The sequence below is a fragment of the Miscanthus floridulus genome, chromosome 3 (genome assembly GCF_019320115.1).
Source record: "Miscanthus floridulus cultivar M001 chromosome 3, ASM1932011v1, whole genome shotgun sequence".
NCBI lineage: Eukaryota > Viridiplantae > Streptophyta > Magnoliopsida > Poales > Poaceae > Miscanthus > Miscanthus floridulus.
Genome location: NC_089582.1, coordinates 78,370,425 through 78,397,071, shown reverse-complemented (window position 1 = coordinate 78,397,071; position 26,647 = coordinate 78,370,425). Strand labels below are relative to the sequence as shown.

Below are 26,647 nucleotides of genomic sequence, written 5' to 3'. Positions count from 1 at the left end.
GCGGGAACTCGAAGCTTCCAAGATTGTGTCGATCAAGGAATCGATTGCATGAGGATCGATATCAGCTAATTTAGATGCGACACTAGAATCAGCTCTCTTTGAATGACGTCAATAGATAACGATAATGAGCTACGGTTGGCGTCGGGAAATACATGTCGGACTCTACAAAAAGGAAAAGATTAGGGTCTAAGTTATCTTAAGTTAGGAATGTTTTCTTTTATACCAAAGATTGTAATGAGTCATACTTGAGTAAGATTCATGTTTAGGCTCTATGTATAAATATTGGACTCCAGCTATTGTAAAGAGACATCCAATCAATCAAATACAATTTACCTTTCTTGGCTCTGTGCTAACCCTTAGGAGTAGGAGTAGAGTAGATCTCGATGAGTTTTTCAACAAGTAGGGCTGCATCGGTTCGGCCGACCTCGGGCTTATCTGTAAGTACCGTCATGGCTTATACTTCTGTTTATATGGCTACATCGGTTAAGTTCGACCTCCACTACGAACTCTACTATAAGCTAGTTATTGACTCTTATCTAGTTCAAGTACGGCTGCATCGATCCAGTCGAACCAAACTGCTCGAATTAGATTAAGGTCAAGTTATCAGCTCTACCTAAGGGTGGCGTCCTTCGGGTAGATTTATTAAGTTACCAATCTTAATAATGTTCTTATTTTCAATAGTTTTTAGCAATATCAATTTGCCTAATCGAGATCGATCTAGATTGGCCTCACATCCTTTTAGTCCATCGTTTGCTTTGTTACAACACAATATTTCTTAGAATGAACGACGGGTTATGTTTTATCGGCTATTCTATCTCAATCTTGATCGTGCATAATACACGGTTAAGGCACGTATGTTCTTGAGGAGGTTTGCTGGCTAGTTAAATCCGGTCTATGGTTCACTGTTATGGCTGTAATGATCCGATCGATCCCTACTGATAGCACTTTAGATTGGAGGATACTAGTTGGTAGATTTGTTCTCAATCAGGCGTGACCTTAACTGTTTGCTATGCTTGTATTAGCTAAATAGCCGATCACTTATGCTTTAATGCCTACAGTGTGTGTCTATGATTCTGTTAAGTGTGAATAGATTTGTGTAGTTTAAGGGTTTGATTTGTTGTCTTTATCACAGCTACATTGATGCGGTTGAACCTTACTGTTAGAGATAGCAGGTTAGGTCTAATGAGTTTATAGGTTTGTCCATGTTGAATAATCGATTGTTCACACGTTGTAGTCTCTTTTCACCTGAATCGGCTATTTTAGCTGACCCGCTTTGAGCTTTCATACATATAGCATGTCTTTTGGAAAGCCTGTCAATGTATAGATGGTTTTACAGATTTTTTGGTTTTAGTTTATTATTATCATCATAGCTGTCATCGATCTGGTCGAACCTCACTGTTGATGGTAACAGATTAGATTCAGAGCGTTTATAGATCTATTTGTACTAGACAGTTGATTTATTTCGCATGTTATATCATTTCTTAGTTAGATTCATCGACTCAATGATTCACATTGGTAATATCCATCTAGCTGATGATTTCACTTACATCTACGGGCATTGTACTTGTCAACATAAAATCAATCATGATCCATAAGCTTTATTGTCTGTAACAGCCGATCTCTTTATGTATCGGCTATTTAGTCAATTTTCCTGTCTGTCTGCTCCCGAAGCGGCACACTTGGAACTATCTAGGCAAGACCGGCATATTCCACCTTAAATTACTGATAAACTTTCTCTCCATGTCAATTGCAGGTCAAATTGACTGGCACTGCCTTAGGAGGAATACGCAGGGTTGACTAGGTCCTGCATTAAAGCCAAGCGGATCTCCGGGCTCATCCTAAGCAGATCCTTCCTGGCTTGCTGTTTGTCGACATGTTTTCGTGCCAACAAAGACTGCTACTGCCGGAGACCTCGCCGTCGACGAGTTCTCAGCCGGTCAGCGCCGTCCCCGGTTTTGGTCTCGCTGATGAGTGGGTTCCCATTGACCGCGCGCCCTGGCTGTCAGTCTGTGTGATGTTTGATTTTTCTGATTTATTTTTCTAGATTTGAATTTATGTTTCCAAAATTCATGTATCAAGCTAGGCATGTCCAATTTTGGTGAACAAAATTTTGTTAGTTTCATCTTGAAATGTAGTATTTGATAAAAATATGAGATGCACTATTTCAAGTATTTTTCTAGGAGAATAAAATGTAGCTAGATAAATGTTTTTTAAATGGTTTCTATGTTGTAAATTGCATAACTTGAGCTAGATAGGTGATTAAATTGTGATTCTAATTTTGCTAGTATTGTGTTGACATTATCTAGCTAGAAAAATACTAAACTTGAAGTGGTCATACTTTGAATATGGTCTTCATATTTAATCCTAATTAATTGCTAATTTCTAGTGAAATTAATTAGGGTAAAAATACATAACATATGATCATGCAAATTTTTACACAGTATTCTTATGCTTGGAGGAATGTAAGAAAATATTAAATCTATTGATTGACGCTTTTCACTATGCTAAACTATTTTTGCTAAAATAAGCCTATGTAACTTGTTATTTTTGTAGAGGTAGTTGTACATATCCAAATGGTATGAAATTTGTATAGTATACTATTGAGGTTAGTTGTAGACTACTGTAATTTTCTCAGAATTTATTAAGCATTAGAATAATTATCCTTTAAATCACCTTATTATATAAGGAAATTAATAAATGGATATAAATAATTTAGTTATGTTTAACCATAATGTTTTCTATGGTGCTTGAGACGCATATGATCTGTTGATGTTATTAGTTAGGCTTAAAAGCAATAGGTTGTATGCAACTAGTTAATTATTGCTTTATAATTCAACTAGATGGTTGCATGTATAGTTTCGGTTGAGTTGATAATTTCATGATGATAATGGTCTTTTCTGTAAAACTTATTAATAACAAGTTGTAAATAACTTACTTATATACCTTGTGTTAAATTTGCATAGTCATAGGCCTTATGGTTTAAGAATTATGGCTGTTAGAAGTCTGCTGTCAAAAATACTTGCTCTCTAGACATATTTGAATGATTGAATTATTTGACCTAGATAACTATTGAATCATATTAAGTGTATTAAAATAAAGTTGTAGGAAATTTTATAATCTTTCCAGAATGTCCACAACCATATTATTTTGATATGTATAACTCTAGTTATGGTCAAAACAAGTGATTGTTGTCTTGCAGTCCAAAAAATAACTTACATAAGTGTTTGCTTAAGCTACTAGAGAAGTGATATGCACCTACTCAGTAAAATAAGATGCAACTTGTTATTACTTTAATGCAAAGTTGTTGAAAACACTTGGGAGGATGCATTCATCACATCATATCTTATTATACATGTCATCATATATGCTTTCGTGATAGCATATTTCATGTTTATGCATATAGGATCGTCCAAAGAAATAACTCTGTTAGAGTTCAACGAAGAAGAGGAGGAGGATCAGTAGGAGACGCCTCAAGCCGCAGCTCTAGGAGAAGAGGAGCAAACTCTCAAAGATCTCCCTGAGTGTCCGGATCACTAGCCAACCTCTTTCCTCAAAGGCAAGCCCCGGAGCATTCTAAGTCTCCTATGTTTTACAAAATATTACTTGAGTCCTTTATGTTTGATGCATTAGGTTATAAGAGTTGATTGGAAACACTTGATGCATAGAACTACCTTGTCTAGTTACATATACCTTTAACCCTATGTAGGTCCAGGATCAAATATATGCTTAGCCATGCTTAGACCGGTAGAAGTCAGGTGATTTTCTGTCACCTGCGAGATATAGGTGGATACCGAAGCATGGTTGGCTATATTTGTTATCGTGGAAAAGAATCATGGGGTAATGTAAATAGAGGTCGGGCGGAGTATATATGTAGATTGACTCATGTGATTCCGTCTATGTCGATTAAGGACCGTACTATTGTTGGGCGCTTCTGACAAGATTGAACACATGCCTCTCACTTAGCTAGCCTGATAACTCATTTCAACCATGAAGCTGAGTAGCTCAACTCAGGTTAGGTCCCGTTCTGTAAAAGTGCGCACTTTGGATGGTAGTAAGGATGTGCAGGGAGCCAAACATGAGCCTAAGGGCAGGGTAGTCCTTATCGTCCTAGCAGCTGGTTGTCCCTAATTGTGCGATGCTAGGAGAACCCACGAAATATGGACCTAAGTTGTACCAAAGGTGACCTAAGGTGATCGTTGATCTGGTCTACCTAGGTTTGTATTAGGAATAAATTCCTAGCTGGTTGAAATTGATTTGAATCGTCGTCTCTCCCGGACAGTGAGAAACTTGGCTAGTACCAACATCGTAGTAACTGTGATATAGAACATGATGGTTCGGATGAACATAGAATTACTATACCGGCTATGGTTACTATTGTGTGCTACTAAATGGTATACTACATGTTTGGCACATGTTAGTTGCTAATCTAGAGATGAATAGCTATAATTAACTTGATGACCGAATTATAATTATACAACTGAGTTAGTCGCTTTTATGTAAAATGTTGTCAAGCTACCTCCACTTATAAAGCCTTGTATAATCCTTGGAGTCACTTTGTTTTTGGTTTATGACGGGTAAGTCTAGCTGAGTACCTTCTCGTACTTAGGGTTTTATTCCCATTGTTGCAGATGGTACAGTTATCACGGCTATTGCAAGAACTACTTTTGTCCCACCGTGGACGAGGAGTGAGCCCTGGGTAGGCATCTCTTATTAATCCTTCTTATATGCTTTTGTGGGAGTGTGATCACGAACTGGCACTATGTATTTGAACTATGATGGCAGATGTTAGTTTCAAACTTTAATTTGCTTCTGCTACTATTTACTGAACTTGGTTTGTAATAACCTTAATTCATACTCTAATGAATGAACTGTATTTGTGAACCTTATGTAACATGTGACATATATGTTGAATTATGTACAATCTTGGTTGTATGTTGATTGTTAATCAAGACCTGTCGTGGTACTCGACGGACTACCGGGTTTATATGGGCTCAAGTATTACAGTGCAACCGCTTGCAGGCTACCATTGTACTTGTGCTCTTATAAATTGGTCGGTTCTGCTACATGCTGCGACAAATGCAAGTGTTCGGGACACATTGAGAAGGAGTGCAAGAACAAGAACAAGAACATATCCTCTATTCATTTTGATTCTTGTTATATTGTTTCCATGGGTGTTAATATGGTGTGCATGCTAAATTCATTGGTATACCAATTGTGGGCGCAAACACGAACGTCATTTGGGTACCAAAGAGTTTGGTAACTAACCTTGGAGAGGACCCAACAAGAAATGGGTACCTAAAGGGAATTGATCTCCTTTTGTAGGTGAATTACAAGGCCGGTGAAAGGCATTGGGTACTTAATAGTGAATGCAAACTCATGATTAGTGATCACAAGATATTCAACTCACTTGGTACCAATGAGTAATGATTATGATAATATCACAACTGGGGGACGGTGGAAAGGCAAAGTGAAGGGTCTTGGTAAAATTGCTATCTCAAATGATCTTTCAATATCCAATGTGTTGCTAGTAGTGAGCTTGAATTTCAGCTTGCTATCGGTTGCTTAACTTTGTGATTTGGGGTTCAAGTGCATATTTGGAATTGAAGATGTAAAAATGATAAGTGTGGATGGTAGCAATCTCATCTTCAAAGGATTTAGATATGAGAAACCTCTGTTTGGTAGATTTTGATTCTAGTGAGACAAATCTTACAAGCTGTTTATTCACCAAGTCTAGTATGGGTTGGTTGTGGCATAGAAGATTAGCTCATGCTGATATGAAACAATTGGATAGATTGATCAAGCATGACCTAATATAAATGGTTTGAAGAATGTGCATTTGAGAAGGATAGGTTGTGTAGCTCATGTCAAGCGGGCAAGCAAGTAGCAAATACACATCCTAGCAAGGGCATGATGTCAACTAGCAAGGCACTTGAGTTCTTGCATATGGACTAGTTTGGACCAATCTCATATATGAGCATTGGAGAAAACAAGTATAGATTTGTGATAGTTGATGGCTTCACTAGATACACATATGTGTTCTTTCTCAATGACAAGAGTCAAGTGTTCAACATATTCAAGTTATTTTTCAAGAGGGTTGAAAATGAGTTTGAGTTGAGGGTCAAGAAAGTAAGAAGTGACAATGGCAATGAGTTCAAGAACACAAGATTTGAAGAGCTATGTGATGAGATGGGTATCAAACTTGAATTTTTGGACAAATACACCCCATAATCAAATAGCCATGTTGAGAGAAAGAATAGGACTCTTATTGATATGGTAAAGGTATTGATATGGTAAAGGTCTATGCTTAGTGAGTACAATGTGAGTGATTCATTTTGGGCGGATGCAATCAACATGGCTTGTTATGCTTCAAATAGGCTCTATTGTCACCGGTTGCTAAAGAAGACTCCATCTGAGCTCATGATTGGAAGGTAGCCCAACATTTCATAGTTTAGAGTATTTGGTTGCAAGTGCTACGTATTGAATAAAGGCACAAGATTGAGCAAGTTTGAAAGGAAATTTGATGAGTGATTTCTTCTTGGTTATTCCTCAAAAGGCAAAACATATAGAGTGTACAACAAGACATGGTTTTGTTGAGGAGGTTCATGATGTGGAATTTGATGAGACAAATGGCTCTCAAGTTGAAGATGAAAACTTAGATGATGTGACAGGAGCTAAGTAAGAAGCAATGAAGTACATGTCACTTGGAGATATAAGACCTAGAGAAGCTCAAACTCAAGTTGATGATTCAATTCAAGCCAATGCTACATCAAGTGTTCAAGTAGAATACACTCCAAGTACAAGAGGCTCTCATGATCAAATACAAGTTACAAGTGCTAGTCCAAGTTCAAATGTGCAATCCAATTTTGAACCATCAAGTTCTAGTGGCCCTCCAACAATAAGTCAAGCAATTGCAAGAGATCATCCTTTGGATCAAATAGTTGGAGATTTGACGAGTGGTGTGCAAACAAGATCAAGACTCGCGTCATTTTGTGAGCACTACTCATTTGTGTCATCAATTGAACCATCAAATATAGATGAAGCATTTGAGAGATCCGAATTGAGTAAATGCTATACATGAAGAGCTCAACAACTTCACTAGAAACCAAGTTTGGGAGTTAGTGAAGAGACCCAAATGCTACAATGTGATTGGAACAAAATGGGTATTCCCGAACAAGCAAAATGAGGATGATGTGGTAGTAAGAAACAAGGCAAGCCTAGTAGCACAAGGTTACATCCCCTCAACCAAACACAAGATGCGACAATCTCATCCTAAAATACAAAGATGAGATCATTACATCTAAGTACATAGAGAAGATCATCACGTCTCAGTTTGTTCTCAAACCCAAAACACATGTTAGTATCCCTCTCCGATGAGGAAGAGGTCATATACTCATACCGGAAGCCCACCATCACCCTTTTCCAAGTTCAGCAACGGGTGAGATACAGTAGATGGTGGGGGCCCTTTGAGCTAGGGTGAGAATAAGAGTTAGGGACAGAGGTTTCATGAGCCCTTTGCCTATGAGTTTGTGAATTAACAAGGATCTTAGAGCATACCTGACAATTTACTTATCTCATCCCAATACTAAAAATATACAATATAAGGGATTGTTACCTAAAAGTTTTAAGTAACTACTTAAAATCCATTCCTCTCTCCCTCAAATGTAGGTGATCAACTTCCTCTCCCCTATCCACTTTGAAGGTATTCGGTAATCTAAATGAGATGAGAAGAAAAAGTTACATTACTAATAATATAAGAGGTCACTTATATAGACTTTTAGGAGATGCTAGATTAGTAATCTATTGGAGATGCTCTTAGCCAAAACATTACAAATCGACCAACTCTTGCAGATGAATTATAACCAAAATAGATACACGTAACTACACTAAAACGGGGGTTACTTTAACCAAAGATATCAAGGAAAAAATGGAACGAGAATTGTGCCTTCTATTGCAAGAAGGAAACAATTCAACACTTGTTTTTTATTGCCTATATGCAATGTTTCTTTGACGAGCAGTACATATTGTTTTAGGCTTAAGACTACCTTCGGATGTTATTGACCTTTTTCATAGATGCTACAAACAAAGACGTGAGATAAATAATTCTTTGTTGTTAATAGGTGCATCCATTTGGTGGTCAATATAGTTTACAAAGAACAAAGTTGTTTCTTACAAATGCTAACCTTCATTTTTCCAGGTCTTGTTCAGGGGACACCTTTTTTACAGGTTGTTCAGGGGAACACTCTGGTTACGACGTTGTACCAAGCTACAACACTGTGATGAAAAAAAAAACATATTTACCAAATGTAACGAGAGCTAGAAGCAACAACTTTGCATTTCTTTCTTCCTTTGGATGACCAAATAATGTTAGACTAAGTTTTAAGTTGTGTTTTATGCTAGTTCAATCTTCTATAATATGTGGTGTGATTTCCTTGGTTCTAAGGGATGAAGCCGGATTCCGTTCCTTTTACCTAAAAAAACACATAGCTAACAGGCAGCGTATGTTACAACCAGGTCTGGTTCCCTTGGTTCAAAGGGATGGAGCCGGGTTTCCTTCCTTTTATATCTAAAACACGTAACTTACAGGCAGCGTATGTGTCACAGCCATTCAATTTCCCCGAGAATGCTATGCAAAAGAGAATACAACAAAAGATGTTATATTAGGACTCAAGGAAGGCAGGAGTCGTTCATTTTTCTGTACAATCAGTGATATCATGCCCGGGGCTGCTAAAGAGCATGTCGTCGGATCTCCAAGGACGGGGCATATATCGTAGGTGCTGGCATGGCATTTGTCAATAGCGGTCTACAAAGTTGGCACAAGGTATCATTTAGGTCCTCGAACTTTCAAAGTGATATCTGTAGGTTCCTAAAGTTGGCAGAGGGTGTCAACTAGGTCCCAAACTTTCAAAGTGATCACCGGAGGTCCCTAAACTTGACAAAGGGTGTCATCCAGGTCCCAAACTTTCAAAGTGATCATCGCAGGTCCCTAAACTTGGCAGAGGGTGTCATCCAGGTCCTAAATACTGTAGCGATTCGGCACAGAATTTTAAAAAAAGAAATCTAAATTTTGGTAATGTAGCTACATTCTGCAGAAAATTCTAAAAATTATATCTTTTTAATACGATCTCGCACAAAGATGATTTTTATATAAAAGTTGTAGCTCTCGAGGGGATCTACAACTTTCTAGTTTTACGTTTTTTAATTTAAGGTCGCTAATACACTAAAAAAATTAAATAAATTTTCAGCAGTATATTAATCACGTACGAACGCTTGTGGCCTTGAAAAAAAACATATCTTTCTTATATGCTATCAAATGGAGATACTTTTTATATGAAAGATGTAGCGCTCGATGAGATCTACAACATTCTAATTTTGAGTTTTTCAATTTGAAGTCTTTAAGATGTTCAAAAAAATTTTAAATGTAAAACCATTATACATGAACTAAAATCAGCATTTTAACTTTTTTAGCATCTTACCGACCTTAAATTAAAAACTCATAATTAGAAAGTTGTAGGTTTTATCGAGCGCTACAATTTTTATATAGAAATTATCTCTATCAGATGACATATAAAGAAGATTTGTTTTTTTTTCAAGGCGACGCGTTCGTACGCGATTAATATACTGCTGAAAATTTATTTAATTTTTTTAAGTGTATTAGCGACCTCAAATTAAAAAACTCAAAACTAGAAAGTTGTAGAGCTACAACTTTTATATAAAAATCATCTTCGTGCAAAATCGTATTAAAAAGATACAATTTTTAGAATTTTCTACAGATTGTAGCTACGTTACCAAAATTTAAATTTCTTTTTTTAAAATTCTGTGCCGAATCGCTACAGTATTTAAGACCTGGATGACATCCTTTGCCAAGTTTAGGGACCTGCGGTGATCACTTTGAAAGTTTGGGACCTGGATGACACCCTCTGCCAAGTTTAGGAACCTCCGGTGATCACTTTAAAAGTTTGAGACCTAGATGTCACCCTCTACCAACTTTAAGGACCTACAAATATCACTTTGAAAGTTCGGGGACCTAAGTGACACCTTATGCCAACTTCGTGGACCGCTGGTGAATTTTCCTCTTTGTCATGATTACTCTTACATGTAGCATGGAACTACCTTATAACAATTTTGCTTAACACACAACCCTGCATGGATGCATGCTTGTGGAATACTAACATAGTTACCATGTTGCGCCAGGTCAGGTCAAAAGCTGCATAGCTTTGATAACATGTATATATCCCCTTTAAAAATGATAACTGAAGTACTGTGGGGAACTCCCCCACAGTTTCTGCCTTAAAAAAAATTTGATAACAAGTTCCAGCGATCAGATATGAGGCCACCCACCACGGGAAGAGCCAGATTGTCTGAACGGGTACTGTTCAGGCAAGGAGCTCGTTCCATCGAGGGATGCAGCATATCTGTCAATGACTGAGCTCTGTGGTACAGTCGGACCCGAGAGCCCATAAGAATACTTGTCCATTACTGAGCTTGACCCTCGTTGTGAACTTGCACCTGGGAGCCCAAAACAGGGAACAGTTGAAGCTGGTTGGCTAAAGCGAGCACCTGAAGATCCAAGGGAGTATCTTGTCGACAGGTAATTATCAGCACTTGTTCCACTATGCATTCTTTGATGTGTTTGCGAGTCTGTTGCTAGTGGGACCGTACGAGCTTGTGGGTAACTGTCACCACCAATTTGTCCATATCTTGCACTGTATCCTTGCATAGGCTTATCAGCATTGATGTTTAAATCCTCTGAGCTCGGATGCCTGCAGAAGCTGCCATCTCCTCTAGCCCGCAAGCTGTACGGATCACTGGTTGGAGCAGTAATATACGGCTTGGTCACTTCTTCGATGCTGAAACCCCTCATCCTTGAGCTATCATCAATGTCAGTAAAGATAGGTTCATATTTCCTGTTAGCAACAGGAAATAGGTCATGGTGAGTAGCCCTATTGAGCACAGAGTGAGCTGTCGTATCGAAGTGTTCAATTGGTCTCGAGGGGGAATAGCTCATGGATTTGCTTCGAGCATTGCTACTGGCTGGGGGTGAGATACTCATGTCAGAATCCCCTCCCTCTCTGGACCTCATGTTCAGCATCCCTGCTGCAATTTTCTCATAGTTGTACTGAGCGCTCTTAGTTTCCTCCACATAAGAACTTCTATTTTCACGGCAAGCACCTCTTTGTTCGTTATGAGTAATCTTTTTGCTAGGAATAATAACTTTTGTTTCTTCATATGCAACTTCCACTTGCTTTTCAGGGGGGAGGCTCTCTACGTGATCAGGTGTCCACTTCCTACTCCTGTTATCATATCTCCTGCTGTTGTACCTGCCATTCTCTCTATCTTTTCCAGAATGAGAGATGACTTTGCTGGAAGCTTCAGCTTGTTTCTTCACTGAGAGGTTATCTGGTATATTAGCCTCTTTCACATGGTGTTCTATCTTCACTAGAGTTTTCTTCTCTTCTTCAGATCTTGCTTGCTTCTTAGCAGGACCATCATCAAGTAGATTGGCCTTTCCGTCATTGCATGTAGTCTCTTTCCCTGTTCTGGGGTTCCATTTGTTTGTAGCCTCAGATTGTTTCCTCACGCACAGATCATCTGAAAGATTATTCTCTTCAACATGGCAAGCTATATTCCCCATACAAGTGTGACCACGCTCTTCAGCCACTTGCATGTGCTTCTTAGTCCAATGAGGATGGCTCCACAAATAGAGGGGTGGCGCAGATGCATTCCACCCTTCAACTGTTTTATCATTAAGATCCACAGAACCAGGCAAATAGAAGGACTGCCAATTTCAAGAAAGATATTAGGTAAAACAACTAGAGAAAAACAAACAAAATAAATTCAATATAATGTAATCTAAGTTATTACCTTCCCAGCAAGAACCTCACTGTCCTCCCAAATCAAATCATAAGGTGTCCTCTTCTGATCTAACCTGTATATCCAGTGGATGAAGGTAGAGGAAACACAATTTCCCAAGGAAATGTGAGAGATGTTATGAACAAAATACTTGGATAACAGGAATATGTTGCATACCTTTTAGTTTCTTTAGGGACAATTAGTATAATCAGCTTAGGCTTGAATGTCAATGCTTTGTCAATAAATTTGTTCGCAAGACTTGCTTTGACTCCAAAAGGAGGATTAAGCCCCATAATCTACTCAATAAACAAATGAATGTTATAATTATATAAGATAGATTAAATTGTCTCAATAAATAACAAATAGAACATACGAGTTGGGATCCACGAGGCAGCTCATTTGGCTGCACAGTCATCCAATCCCTCTTTTCAAAGCAAAAGCGATGCTGCAATGCAGGAAGCACATACATTTACATGTTACATGAAGCCAGAACTCTGAAGAGAAACTAATCATGATCAACAGCTAACCCTGAAATCTTTAAGTGAAGCTTTGAATGAATAGCATGATAATAATAAGTTAAATTGGAATCAATAACAACGGACTAAAAGTCAGTAAAGGAACTCTCTGGCCATGAAACAGTAAGGAGCTGTTTGCTTCAGTGCCTGCCTGGCATCATGTGAACTAGGCATGAATCACAGACCCAGGCAAATGCTTGCTTGCGCCAGGCAGGCTTTAAAAGGGCGTACCCAGTGCAGAAAGCTCCCGCTCTGTGCGGGGTCTAGGGAAGGGTGTTAGTGGCAAGCCTTACCCTCGCCTGTGCAATGCGAGGAGACCGCGACTCGAACCCGGGACCTTCCGGTCACAGGCGGTAAGACTACCGCTTGCGCCAGGCAGGCTTTGCCTGGATGAAAAGCAAACAGACCCTAAAAATCACCCATAGATGTAATTCACGCACCAACTTCTATTTGATGTTACAAAAAAGGTCATGTTATAAAGGAAAATCAAACAAAGGACTCAATTGTCATCAATCTTACCTGTGGTTGGATAAGATCATAATTCTTGAAATTGCACTTTTTCTGAACTTTGTCAAGTTTTTCTTTCATAAGCTGGCTAAAATCATTTGCGCCACAGCAGAAATCTACTATCTGCAAGATCAATGGAGTTTAGGATGTTCATAAATTTATGTAACAAACAACATTATAACCAATTTTACTTGTATAACTTCAATATTGACAAACAAAGACGCCATGCTACAAAATATTGAACACAATACAAATCTTAGCCAATACCTTCATTAAGAACCTTCAGTTCCACCCCTGGTTCTGTTACTAAAAATCCATTTTATATCATGTGTAGAAACTGATAAGCATAAGAACCACAGTCTAACACAGTTGATCTCTACAATGATATGTCAAATGTATGATCCATATTAACATGCATTAGGACGTCATTTTGATTACAGACATTCATAGGCAAAAGACATACAAAACAATGGGTCAAGTAATACATGCACTATACCTCTCACCACTCGCTAGGGAGGGCTTGGGCACACTCAATTCTTGCCCACACCCAAACCCAGATCATCATTTTCCATTTCTCACCCTCCCCAATCTCATACATACCCATTTGGCCAAACCCACTTGATAATGATCAAGCTAATCGGTTTGGAGTTGGAATACTCCTTGATAATCTTGGCCCATTGGGTACTAGTAGTGGGTAATATCCAGATCCTACCCATTACTAATGGGTAAATAATTTTCTACCCATACCCTACCCATTTGATGTGGATGCGGATTTGCAGAGTGGGTATGAATACCCAAAAATAGGTATATGTGCACAGGACATTTAGAGTTTTTCTTTCGCTTGATGACTTATTTTGAAACTGCTAAAAAGAAGTACTTCAAAGGAGGGAAAGATCAATTGATGGTTGCTTATACCAGGAAAAAAAACATACCGTGTCACCAGGTTCCACATACCAGTGAAGTCTATCAACGATCTGTACAAAGAAAAAAGAACATTAATGAAGAATAATGATATCGAATTATATGAAGGGGATGACTGGTACACAATATATTAGGTACTAAGAAATCCATAACTTTCCTCTCATCCCAACTCCTTCCACCTCCATCTACCCCAATTCCTCATACAGCCTCAACCCCTGAAACTGACATAATCACACTCCTTCCATTTCTTCTTGCAACCCATTTCCCACCCATTCCCGTCCCACAAGTTCACTAGTAAATAGCAAAATTCTTCAGCCTGGTACCCCATTCTCGTTGTGTGCCTGCCATGCACCAGCAGAAACATTCGGCTTCCACAGATCCATGCAGTGAAGAGCCAAAGGCAGCTGCACCTGCACACCTGGAGGCAGGTGTGTAGGTACCAGTGATGAAGGTGAGAATGGAGCCACCAAGCTCTGGCTACATAGTGGCACTACTCTGAGGCCCTGTTTGTTTCAGCTTTTATCTGGCTTCTGCCAGCCAAAAGCCAGAAGCTGAAACAAACAGCATAGCTTTTGAGTTGGCTTTTGAAAAGCTGGAAAGCTGGCTTCCAAGGAAAATAACTAAAAGCTGAAAAGGATGTTCTGAGGAGCTTTTCTGGCTTTGGTACGCTGAGAAGCTCAAAATTTATTACAAAAACCAATAGCAAAAAAACAAGAGCCGGAAACCAAAAGCTAGAAAGCTAGCTTTTGATCCAAAAGCCCAAATGCTGCAGCTCAAACAAACATTCTTTCTTTTGTAGGTGCCATTTTTAGAGCAAATTTTACTTTGTTTCTGTTATACTTTGTTTTTCAAGAATGATTCCTTTCTTCCACGGACACCACATTTTTTTTCTGTGGTTGAACTTGAGGCTTTAGTTTTTTTTTTATATATGGGTTGCATTCTTGACAAGTTTCAAAACTTGCTTAAGTTCAATAGTTAGATATGTCCAAACTTAGCCATCCCCATTTTAAATCAAGAGAAATAACAGATATGAATGGGAAGTATGGTTCCTTTCATCCATGGACCACACATTTTTCTGTGGTTGAACTTTAGCTTTGGTTTCAATTTTCCAGTGGTTGCAGTCTTGAGAAGTTTCAAACTGCTTAAATTAGATATGTCCATAACTTAGCCATCTCCATGTTTCAATCAAAAGAAATAACAGATTATAGCTCTTTTAGAAGTTATATGAATGGGATCTCACATACAAAAACGATGCAGCCTTTTCTTTCCTAGCTTTTTCTCTCAATTCATTTTCACACATGCCCACTCCTTGTACAGTGAGCAGTGGAAAATGTGTACAATGCGCATAAACTAACACACTTGCCGCATTCATATTCTTATTCTGAAGTCTTGAGATTATATTTTCCATGAGGATAGCACAGCAGCACTTATCAACAAAGTGCACATGAATCAAGTTCAAGAGACGCACAAAGCAAATCTATACATTAAGATGTGTGTTTCGAGGACCCAACACAACCCATAATTATAACAGAGATTTCTTTTCAACAGTTTAGCAAATTGAAAGCATGTCATTTCACAAATGCTATTGGTGATGTTGCCCGTCAACAATAGATGCAGAAAAATTTCACAACACACGAGATGAATAAGTAAAATCTCACAACAGATGCAGAAAAATTACAGTTTAAGAAAGTGATGTAATAACCTTTTTTCATATACAACCCCCTATTACACATGCTATCTCAACATAATAGGTGGATTTCAACATACCTGAACAAGTTTCTCCACCTTTGTAAAATGTCGACCAAAAGAACTGTACCTTGTGCCATGAATAAAAGGAGATATATATACTCTGAGTTTACTCTGGCAGGAGGAAGAAAAATATGAGTTAGTAATTTGGCTGATTACTAGCTAAAGTGTAAGTGCTTATTAATGCAAACAACTTGAAGAGAAACACTACGATAACGAGGAGAATTTGTGATCACAACATATCACAAGTCCATTATAACAACCAGTACTGAAATCTTTGTTCAACTATGTATCCATCTAGAAACAATATATTCATAATGTCATGTCCATCAAAATAGAATGAGACAAACTTGGAACTTGCCCCACGTACAATGTTCTAACATTGGGGACAGATAATCATATGGAGAACATTGGGGACAGATAATCATATGGAGATGAAACCCGGGAGAGATTTATTGATGATGACAGTATAGTGATGAAATAACAAGCCAAGTACTGACTGAGACATAAATAAACAAAATATATATCGTGCTTCAGAACCACATCTATTGCAGATCTGCTTCAAGTACACAGAAAGTGTAACAAAAGGGATTTCAAAGCAGGAAGGGGAGCACTGCACTAAATGCCAACAAAAAACAAGTAGTGCAAAATAATGGATAACTATCTACTCTTTCAGTCCTGTAATATAGTGCATTCCAAAAATTTTAAGGCAACTTAAGGGAATCCTCAAATGACGCATGTAACCATAGATTAAACCCAATTAATGTGTTTCTGCTCAAATTATGGTTTCCTTTTTAACAATACCAAATATAAGCATTGACACCATGTAGAATGCATTATATTTCAGTACAACTTTTAGAAGTCATAATGCACTATATTCCAGCCTTCCAGGACAGAGGGAGTATTCGGTATTTACTTACATGCCACCTTGTAAGCTGTCTCAAAACGTCAGGTTCACATACTGCTTTAGCATCATTGACACTACCTCCATTTTCCAGCTTTTTTAAAGCTGCTTCTACAGCCTAAAATGGCATCCTCAAAATGTCAAACAAAATAATGATAAGCATGAATTTAATTTGTATATGATGGAACAAGGAAGCACCTGAACAGAACGCTCAAGTTTTCCCTGTGGTATCTTGTCAGTCAGTCTGCCAGAGTATACATGAGTTGATGGCAAACTGCAGTTCCTTTTAACATCTTCTATTGTCAACGAAGAGACTTTATTTCCCAATATGGTAACCACTCTGCAAATGGAAGATCTCATATAGTCATATAACAGTATGCAGACTTCAAACATTGTTGTCATCATCATATAGAATGTGCATACATGGCATTAACATGAAAACATGAGATTAACTTGAGACAGAAGAGGATTCTGTGACATGATAAACAAACAAAATTTCAATGCCCTCATCAGACCTGATAAACAAACAAAATTCCAAAGCCCTCATCCGGTCTGATGGAATCATGTAGGAAACTCATGCATGCTAGCAAATTTTGCACACAAAGTCACATACCATGTCAACTGGAGATTTCATTCCCAAGTACTTTATAGTTTATACCCAAGTGACTCACCTCTTTTCAGTTTCACTGTCCACTCTAGGAAATAAACTCGGGGGAATCTTCCTAGTGGCAGATAAGGGCAAAGAAGGTAACTCTTGTTCTTGCTCTTTCACAGATTTTTGACTGCTTACAATATGATCCTTGGCCACATATGGCAACTGTATTTTCTCTTTCAACTTGGCTTTTTTCTTTACAGGTCTGTCAACAGGGTTTTCAGTGAAACTCTTCACAGAAACTTCTCTGGTGTTTTGTTTGTTTTGTTCTCTTTCTTGCATGCGAACCTTGTTTTCCATCTTCACAGTATCTTTTGGCGGTTGCTCAAGAACTGTCTCACTGTAAGTCCTCTTTTTCTTCTTAGGCAACAAGTTAGCACCCTTTACACATTGAAGTGGTTTTTCAATCTTTGGAAACTTTATATGATCTCTGACAGGTGTCTCAATGTCACTATCAATCTCATGGTCCCTGTGACAGTTTATGAGAAGTCTGTGATCTGAGCAGCATATATACAAGGAATTTAAAAAGTGACAAGGTTACATACAGGCAGTATATCAAAATTCTTTTCGATAATTCCCAAGCCCGTATGATGACGCCATCCTCTTCAATTTCATCAAAGGAAATTTCTCTGCGAAACAATTCCAAATATTTCAAGAATAAGAGACTATACACATATTATATTTAAAAAGCAAGACAGAGAGCTTGTTCTATAACAGAACCTTGGTAAACACTTTCTGTGATATGACTTAGGACAGCGTCTGCAAACAGCAAATTGCAAAGGCCCTTGTGTTCTATCCTCCAAACCTTTGCAATGAAAGCACCAGTGAATTGGGCACGTAAATGAAAACCCTTCTGTTATCTTCTTCTCCAATTCTGAGGCTTCATCAATGTTGTTAGGGTGAAGTTGCTGGGCAACACATTTCGGGTGGTAAAAGTGCCCACATGTAGCATTGTTACATAAAAATACCTAACGAGCAGTGCAGGAGTTAGCAAATAAAAGTAGATCTTGAATTGAAATTGCATAGCAATTAAGTGATCTGGAGTAGCAGTTTGTCAGATTGCACTTCCAAACTGCTAGAACAATAATGTTGCTCAATTTGGAAACTGCCACAGGTAAAAAGAGATTAATTTCAAAGAGTTATACAGCCAGATGCTAATGACCAGCTGACGGCAACCAGGCACAATCGATACAGATAGCAACTGAACTTTTTTGAATAAAACAGGCAGGAGCTCTGCCATTCAATTAAGATAGAAAGAGAGTTTACAAGGACCGAGAGGGCAGGTGTGCAAATGCCTCCCGGCACAACACCAGCCAGCACACAAGAACTTGCAGTCCTGGTGACAACAGGAGAGGGAGTGAGTAAGGGAGAGAGCGACTGAATATTCCCATGCCCACTGGGCAGTTTTTGCCCACAACATGCCCTCATCAGAGGTCAGTATCAGCACCAATGTGCCATCCGATAAATCAGCTAGTACAGCCCAATAAAGGGGCGTACCCAGTGCAGAGAGCTCCCGCTCTGTGCGGGGTCTGGGGAAGGGTGTTAGTGGCAAGCCTTACCCTCGCCTGTGCAATGCGAGGAGACCGCGACTCGAACCTGGGACCTTCCGGTCACAGGCGGTAAGACTCTACCGTTTGCACCAGGCCCGCCCTTCCTAGTACAGCCCAATAGCAGCAAGAATAACATTTTTAAGATAGCTGCAACATTTTTTGTCCAAGAGAATAACTTTTCCCAATGGCTCAATTTCGCAAACCATTTCATATTTAATTTTTTATTCCATAGACCACGGCTTTGATTTCAGTAACAAAACCCATCAAGGACTCTTGAAAGCACCTGTAATTCCAAAAAAAAAACAGTTGGGTGCTATGATTGGGATTATGGATTTGAGGAATTTAGGGGAAACTGGGGCAAAACAGATGATAGCCGGCAACCACTGTCGAAGGCAACGGCAAAAGCAGCAGCTGCACTGGGGAAGAGTGCAGCTACAGGGAAAAGGAGGCTTGGGAGCAGAGTGTTGTCCCTTCTATTCCTTACTTAATCATTACATGAAACAATGGACTTATATTTATAGCTGGGATCCCTAAGAAGAGGTTTCTAGAGTCTTTCCATTAAATTACACAGGCGGTCCCTAAAATATTACACCATTCTCATTTAGGTCCCTAAACTATAAAATTGCATGGCTAGGCCCTTAAATTATTTAAGTACCCCGATCCCGGTCCAAAGCAGCCACAACACACTATTAGCTGACATGGCGTCCAGCGTAGAACCGACATGTGGGTCCACCGATCATAATTACACGGACGGTCCCTAAACTATCATGTGATTCTCACCCACATCCCCAAACAGTAAAAATTGCACATATAGATTCCTAATAATCCATTAAAGTACTCCAATCCGGTCCAAAGCAGCCACCTGTCTCTCTGCCGATAAACCGATGCGCTCACCGTGCTTCGCTCCATCGGCTACCACGCTGCAACTATGAGGAGCTCGGCTTCATGTCCAGGTGCATCAAGGCTGTTATGCAACAGCTTCGTGAGCATGCTGGCCAATAGCTCCTCATCACCGTGGTGGAGGCGCACACCCAACAACAATGCCTGGCCCCATCCAACTGTGCTTGCAGGCGGCATCAATATGTTCATACCCATACAAGTTGAGAAGCAAACGCAAGGAGGTCAACAATGAGCAAAGGCTCATAAGCCTATCCCGCGTAATGAATGGGGTGTGAAGGGGCTAGTTTGGAGTGGGATTAGGGTATTTAAATAGATTCAGACCCATATAAGCAATTTCATAGTTTAGGGACCTAGATGAGAACCATATAATAGTTTAGGGACCACCCATGTAATTACATGATGCGGACCCACATGTCATTTCTATGTTGGAGTGCCACGTAAGCTAATGGGTTGTGACATGGCTACTTTGGACCGAGGTTGGGATACTTAAACAGTTTAGGGACCTAGATATGCAATTTCATAGTTTAGGCACCACTAGTGTAATTTACTCGTGAATACACACACACATATTGGAGTGCCACATCAGCTAATGGGTTGCGACATGGCTGCTTTGGACCGGGGTTGGGGAAATTAAATAGTTTAGGGACCTAGATATGCAATTTCATAGTTTAGAGACCTCATATGATAATGACATAATAGTTTAGGGACCGCTAGTGTAATTTACTCTTGGATACACACACACGATGAGAACCATATAATAGTTTAAGGACTACCCATGTAACATAATGCTGACCCACATGTCGGTTCCATGTTGGAGTGCCACATCGGACCGGGGTTGAGGTACTTAATAGTTTAGGGACCTAGATATGCAATTCATAGTTTAGGGACCTGGATGAGAATGATATAATAGTTTAGGGACCGCTAGAGTAATTTACTCTTGGATACAGACACACACACTTCTTTATTTAAAGATAACCTTCTCAACTGACTCGTAACTTGACGACAAAGGGATAACCACCGGTGAGACCTTCTGGAAACACCTGCTCTAGCGGGCTGTTAACTCGGCGGATCACGCTCAGCCCCTAACAGAAGCAAAAGAAACAAGTACTTGTAGACCTGTTGCTTGAGCTTGTGGAGCAACAAATGCTGCAGCTTGCCATGGGTGCTAATGTTGTAGGAGAGGATGCCCAGCTCTGTGCAGTACTGCAGTGGAGTTTATATCCCAACAGCAATGTGGTTAGGTTTTATATTGGGCCACCTAAGCCAAGGTATTGTGTGGATCTGTATAGCCCCAAGGATGGGTTTGGAGTCTGGTATAGTTTGAATTTGGCTCCATGTTAAGCCTTGCAGAAGATACACGGGCAAAGTGCTAGTAGAACATATTCATGCCTCTTTACCCACAAAGCAAGACTTTGCACCTGCAAATATGCCTCCAGGCAATAAAATAGGGACATGCTACCTCTATTAAAGTATTTACCTATGATTATCAGATACACACTGATGCTACCAGCATTGATGATTGGTGTCAAACGACCTTACAGTCAAGAAGCTAGAACCATTGCAATACTTCATATCATTTCAGAATACAAACTAGCCTTATCACCACCTTCATAAACATTGCTAACTTTGTAGTAGTAGTCCTCCTATATAGGATGAGTTAGTTTTATAGAAGTTCAAAGCCTAAGGTCCAGTTTGGCAGAGCTTCACTCCCAGCTTCTTCAGAGCAGATTCTGTGGATCCCTACCAAACGCTTAAAATGGAACTGGATTCTGGTGGGGAGCTGATGAGAATCACTTCTCCATTTACGCTACGAGCTAGGAGCTAAAAAAACCTGCTCTCCACCACTCCCCACTGCTCCTCGTTCAATCACCACTAGAATCACTTCATAATCAATTCTCACCTGCTCCCCCACCAGAATCACTCTATCGAAGCTCAAGAATCAAGAAGGGAAGCTCTGCCAAACTGGCCCTAATCCTGTAACTGGACAAGAATGTTTACAGCTTGGATAGTGTGCCAATGTGACAACACCATGATGTGTGCTCCCTTTGTCCCATAATAGAAGACTTTTTAACTTTGGAAACAGGAATCAAGTTGAAGTGAAAGAGGTGGAGTGCACAAAAAATGAGGAGAGACAGAGAGATGTATTGGGAAGTGAGAATGGCAACTAATTTGGACAAGTTTTGAATGCTAGAAGGTCTTCTATTATGGGATGGAGGGAGTATTCAGCAAGGAGAAACTACTGCAAACTGAAAATCAGATGGAAGCCAATCAAAATCATAAGGCTACCAGATTAACAGTGTAAAGTCATAATGACCAATTTTTTACAGGGATTTCTGAGTAATCCTGCTACAGATTAGATTTTATGTGAAAAGATGTAACTAATACAGATGTTACATCAGGGCAAGAGCCACAACTTATCTAAAAAAACAAGCAAAGTTGTTCCCAGTGACCCACTTATGACATAGTATCATGAGTGGATTTTCAGAAGGGCATGTCCATGAGTCCACAAATAGGTTATTTTTACAGACCTCAGATCCCAGGAAAAAATGGCCTATTTGTGGACTCATGAACAAAACCCACTTGTATCCTTGCTCATAAGCCCAACCATTGTTGCATGATCACTCATCCCTACATACAAATGGAGGAAAGCAGCAAAATATTCCTTCACCTCCTATTCCTTGTATATAGACTTACTAAAGATCTTTGCAGGTGTAAGACAGATGAAAAAGTAGTGGGTGTTTATTCGTAAATCCATTTGTTCTTTGGAGTACCAATATACCTTAGCTGCTGCTCCATCTGAAGGTTCCAACACTCCGCAGATGAAACACTGGTGTTGCTTATATTCACAGTTCTTGCACCAAAATGATTCCATTGCCTAAAAAATAGAAAGACAATTTCAATATAGAAAAATCATAACAAGAAATTCAAGTTAATGTTTGCATCACTTAGAGGTACAACACATACGTCAACTTCTGCCTCAGTGTATCCAAGGGTATCACAGTAGGAGTCTTCACCACTTCCTTCTTTTGCATGGAAAGAGCGCATACATGGGCCTTCACAGCTATATGCAACAAGTACACCACAAAAAGAAAAAGATTAGAATATGGACAGTAGATAGCTAACATGTTGATAAGCACAAGAATATGGCCACAGGACAGTTGGAACAAGTATATACGAGACAAAATTAGACTATTGACATTATATGGCTAGGAAATTGATAATCATAAGAAGTTCAACATAAAAAAGAAGAAATAAGAAAAATGATAATTACAGGGCACAATAAACCAGGTTATGCAAGGTGGTTTCAATTACGTATTAAGTATTAGCAATAAAAGGAACTATAAAGTCTATAGAAACTTCCTTCAGAAATTTAGTATTTTTTTCAAAATATTTACAAGGGATAAACACACAAGCAATAAATACACAACCACAGATTCCATACAGATGATTGATATGCATTCACAAATGCTGTGACCAGTCTGCTGAGGTTGTGCAAGTGAGTGGCCAGTGGGCTCATGTATCACCAGCATGTCAGTGCCCTGATAGCAAAAGCTGGGGCTAAGATCTAGAGAATAAGATTTATAGATAGAAGTTGGATGCCTTGACCTTCAACATCTACTGTCATGATCTTCTTCCTAATACAGCTCCTATATTAAGGAAAACTATAAACTTAAATAATCTCAGCCTGTACCTGTGAGAGAATGTATAAGCTTGAAATTGCTCCTCGGAACACGGTTTGCACTCAAGCACTTTACGACTAAACTTGATCTCAAAAGCGAAGTTATTTGTGTATAGATTTTGCAAAATATAATCCATCAAATCTATCTTTTTGTTATGGCTCATGTGACATGTGTCACAGTAGAACTAAATCTCTTGATCCAGTTGGGGAGAAAGTAATATCAAATTTAGGAGCTTTCTGTACATCAATATATCACACTTCATTTCATATCAACAACAGTACTACTGGAATTTCCATAACAAAACTTTTCAGGATATGGAGTAACTCCTATGATCTACTTCATAGTAACACATATAGCTCTGACCATGTATATTATTTTTCCAGTAAGATGCAATTTCCATCAGTGAAATGAGCAGCATTTTTGTAAACACTATACTTCTTCCACCACTTCTGTTTTGATTTTATGATGATAGTGTTAACTATCAGTTCAAACTTCACAGCCTAACATTAGCAATTGATCTCTCTACAGGTAGCCATTAAGCCGATTAAGGCATGACATATGGGCCTTCCTAAGTTTAGTATATAATATAAACAGTGTTTACAAAAGCAATCCTAGCCGCTTGGCGCGATGGTTATGGCCTCGTGTAAAATATATCTGAAATGGTTATGCTGTGTGTGCTCAACTGAAGACATGAACAACTAAATACTAACTAAGCTGCCTAGATTCTCAAGAAAAGAGAAAAGATTTTCAGGTAGCCTACTCAATCACACAAGGGAATCCACCTACCATAATATGTCTCCTCCATTGTCACAAATAGCACACATTGAATCAAACAAATCTTCATCCTCTTCATCAGATTCATTATCGGCATCTTCCACAATCATCTCATCAATGTCCTCATCATCAGCGATGAATGGCTGCTTGACATCGATGTGGTCAGCACCAACCTAGTCAAAATTATATTAAGAGTAATAATTAATGTGTGGTTAATTTCTCTTCCAAAACTTTCAATATCATGCAGAACCATATACACATACCTCAGTGAAATTTTTTCTAGATCTTCCTTCAACAAATACTTGCAAAATCTATCAGATAATCATCATAGCAAAATCAGTCAAATAATCATCATACCAGGTCAGTTTGACTTGCAAATAACAGCAATCAAGCACAATGACAAGTTGTTCCAATCACTTTAGTTAATTATAGAGATAGGAGAAGGAAGAAAGGCCTTGTAGTTGGCATCACGTGCAGATCAGTCCTTTTACATTTAATTATCAACTAAGATTATAAGCATCAAGAAGCAAACAACGAATCAATGGCAATACAAACCCAGATTATCAAATATTGCATCTCTAAGGGTTATAGTGGTAGCTAAAAGATAGTAGAGCACAGACATGCCAGAGAATTACAATCTTAGAGCAAGAATGTGTTTTTTGTTGCAAATTAAGGAGTTAAGGACAATATTTACAACTTTACATAACACAGCTAGTTAAGCAAAAACTGAGCCTAGCACAGTTGGCTGGAGGTGTGGGTGTGTGGGTGTACACCCCCGCCACCTAGGTTTGAGTTCTCTTCACCTCGACTTGGGTGTCAATTTTTTTCTAATTTACAATGCCACCTTAGGTGATTATGTTATTAACCCCTCATAACTTGTAGATTATTTCATGCTCATGATAGACACAATTGTGCTATGCTAACAAACACAATTGAGAATTTCGATAACAAGAATAGAACAGATACCTCTGATTTTGCTAAGACAGGATCTTTTGTCGCGAACTGCTTCATCAGTGGGCGGTGGTTCCTGAAATCGTCCTCTGAGGGTCTGACATCAAACTTGCTGCAGAAGCACAAGTCAGATCTGTAAGCATCAGTGTTCAACATCTGCCAAAAGAACAAACGCAACAGAGTGTGACAAGGAATGTACTTAAAAACTTTGCAAAGGTGATTCCACAAGGTTTTCTCTGGCTCATGAGGCTTCCTCCTGAGAAAATGCAGCATCTGCGCCGTGATCAGCACAGTCCTGATCATCTCCTCGTAGCTCTTCAAGGGCCTAATGAGTCGTACCCAACGTCTACCTTCTGCTGTGAGCACCGCAAACTGGGGTTGCTTCCCCTCGAGCCCCAGTCTCCAGGCCACCACCTCAATGTACACCTTGACGCCCGGGTCACCAGTCCCACGCAGCACCAGCCTCTTCTTGCAAGCAGGAAGATCATCAGTGTCCCCGAACCGGAAAGGCAGGGTGGAGAAGCAGACAGACTCGTTCTCGTCCGTGGAGTCCACGAAGTAGTAGCTCTCCACCGCGTTGAGCTGGGGCTCGGCGTCGTCGTCGTCCGACATCATCATTGCTGCCGCTACGTTCTGTGCGGCCTCAGATCAGCGACCCCAGATTTCTTGGAGAATCACTCGCCGCACCATACGGCACGCAGCGAGAAATCCGCGACGAACTGATGAGAGAGAAAGAGATGAAATTTCGGGTTCGGTTCGGGGGGAAAACCCCAATTCCCCACATAAATTCGTGACGGCGAGCTAGGGTTCTTCGTCTTACCGAAAAGGGGAATCGATGCCCTAGTCTCCACTGCACATGACGCCCAGATTGGTGAACGAGGAGGTCGGCGGCAATGACGCCCAGAAGCGAGCCGATCCTACGCGGCAGCGTGCAGGGCTCCGAGGCTGGGGGCCGGCTTCGACGGCGCGGACGTGTGCACGGGCGCGGCGCTGAAGAAAGGAGAAGGTGAAGGGGTGGAAGATGGATGTGACTCTTCGGTTTTGGCTGCCGGGCCGGGCCAGAAGCCTCTAAAACATACTCTCTCCGTAAAAAAAAAGAAAAAAAAAGCTTCTAGACCTTGTATGGTTCGTTTCACGCGGATAAACGTAATTAAATCTGACATATAGATGTACCATGATGTTTCTCTAGTTAAACCCTACATAAAATATAGATTCAACAAGACTCATAGGATTTATTAGTTTAAACCCCTATACATTTATTGGTGATCATATTTATGCCCTTATTCATGTTTCTTTAACGGTTTATAATAGTTGTTAACTATCGTCAAGAAACTACTCTAAGCTTAATCTTTGCTAGTCCCTTAGCAAAATTAAATTTAGTAAAAATTGGATCAGGAGTTTTGAAAATATCGAAGCAACTCCTTAAAAGCACATATGCGTTCATACAAGAATTCTCCTCCAGATTAGAATGAACTGATCTGACTTTCAAACTCACACATATTATCTTCAACCATGGGGCTTCTTAGCCTTCACTTGGGGCTTGAGCAATCGAAATACAGAACGATCAAGTCAAGCACTATGTGTCAAGTTCTTTGTTCAACTAGTATTCCGAGTTTTTTTATAAATTTTCAAAATAAAACTCAGAACTTATATTGTATGACACTCTCAAATCTCTCAATATATGTGTTATTTGTGGA

The 26,647-nt window shown here is 39.4% G+C and overlaps 1 protein-coding gene across 2 annotated transcripts; it reads right to left on the bottom strand.

The window, feature by feature from the left end:
• Positions 1-10,046: 10,046 nt before the first annotated feature.
• Positions 10,047-25,992, bottom strand: LOC136541808 (protein ENHANCED DOWNY MILDEW 2-like). Of its 2 annotated transcripts, XM_066533911.1 has the most exons (19): positions 25,771-25,992; positions 25,150-25,669; positions 24,966-25,062; positions 24,263-24,310; positions 24,012-24,172; positions 22,510-22,606; positions 22,325-22,420; positions 17,816-18,063; positions 17,641-17,724; positions 17,115-17,564; positions 16,642-16,783; positions 16,460-16,561; positions 15,561-15,653; positions 13,805-13,846; positions 12,885-12,995; positions 12,224-12,295; positions 12,028-12,146; positions 11,863-11,926; positions 10,047-11,776 (listed from the first exon to the last, which is right to left on the bottom strand). In XM_066533911.1, the coding sequence occupies exons 2-19, from the start codon at positions 25,566-25,568 to the stop codon at positions 10,319-10,321; spliced, it is 3,903 nt and encodes a 1,300-aa protein (XP_066390008.1). In that variant the 5' UTR covers positions 25,569-25,669; positions 25,771-25,992; the 3' UTR covers positions 10,047-10,318. The 2 variants fall into 2 exon arrangements, with proteins under 2 accessions (XP_066390008.1, XP_066390009.1); XM_066533912.1 differs by lacking the exon at positions 12,224-12,295.
• Between the last annotated feature and the right edge of the window lie 655 nt (positions 25,993-26,647).

What these genes read in the sequence shown, in the direction of transcription:
- LOC136541808 (XM_066533911.1), bottom strand. Translation starts at nt 25,568, where the DNA reads ATGATGATGTCGGACGACGACGACGCCGAGCCCCAGCTCAACGCGGTG. An exon ending in CACCTTTGCAAAGTTTTTAA is followed by an intron (nt 25,063 to 25,149) that starts GTACATTCCTTG and finishes GTGCTTCTGCAG; the next exon opens with CAAGTTTGATGTCAGACCCT. An exon ending in AACTTGAGCGTTCTGTTCAG is followed by an intron (nt 16,562 to 16,641) that starts GTGCTTCCTTGT and finishes ATGCCATTTTAG; the next exon opens with GCTGTAGAAGCAGCTTTAAA.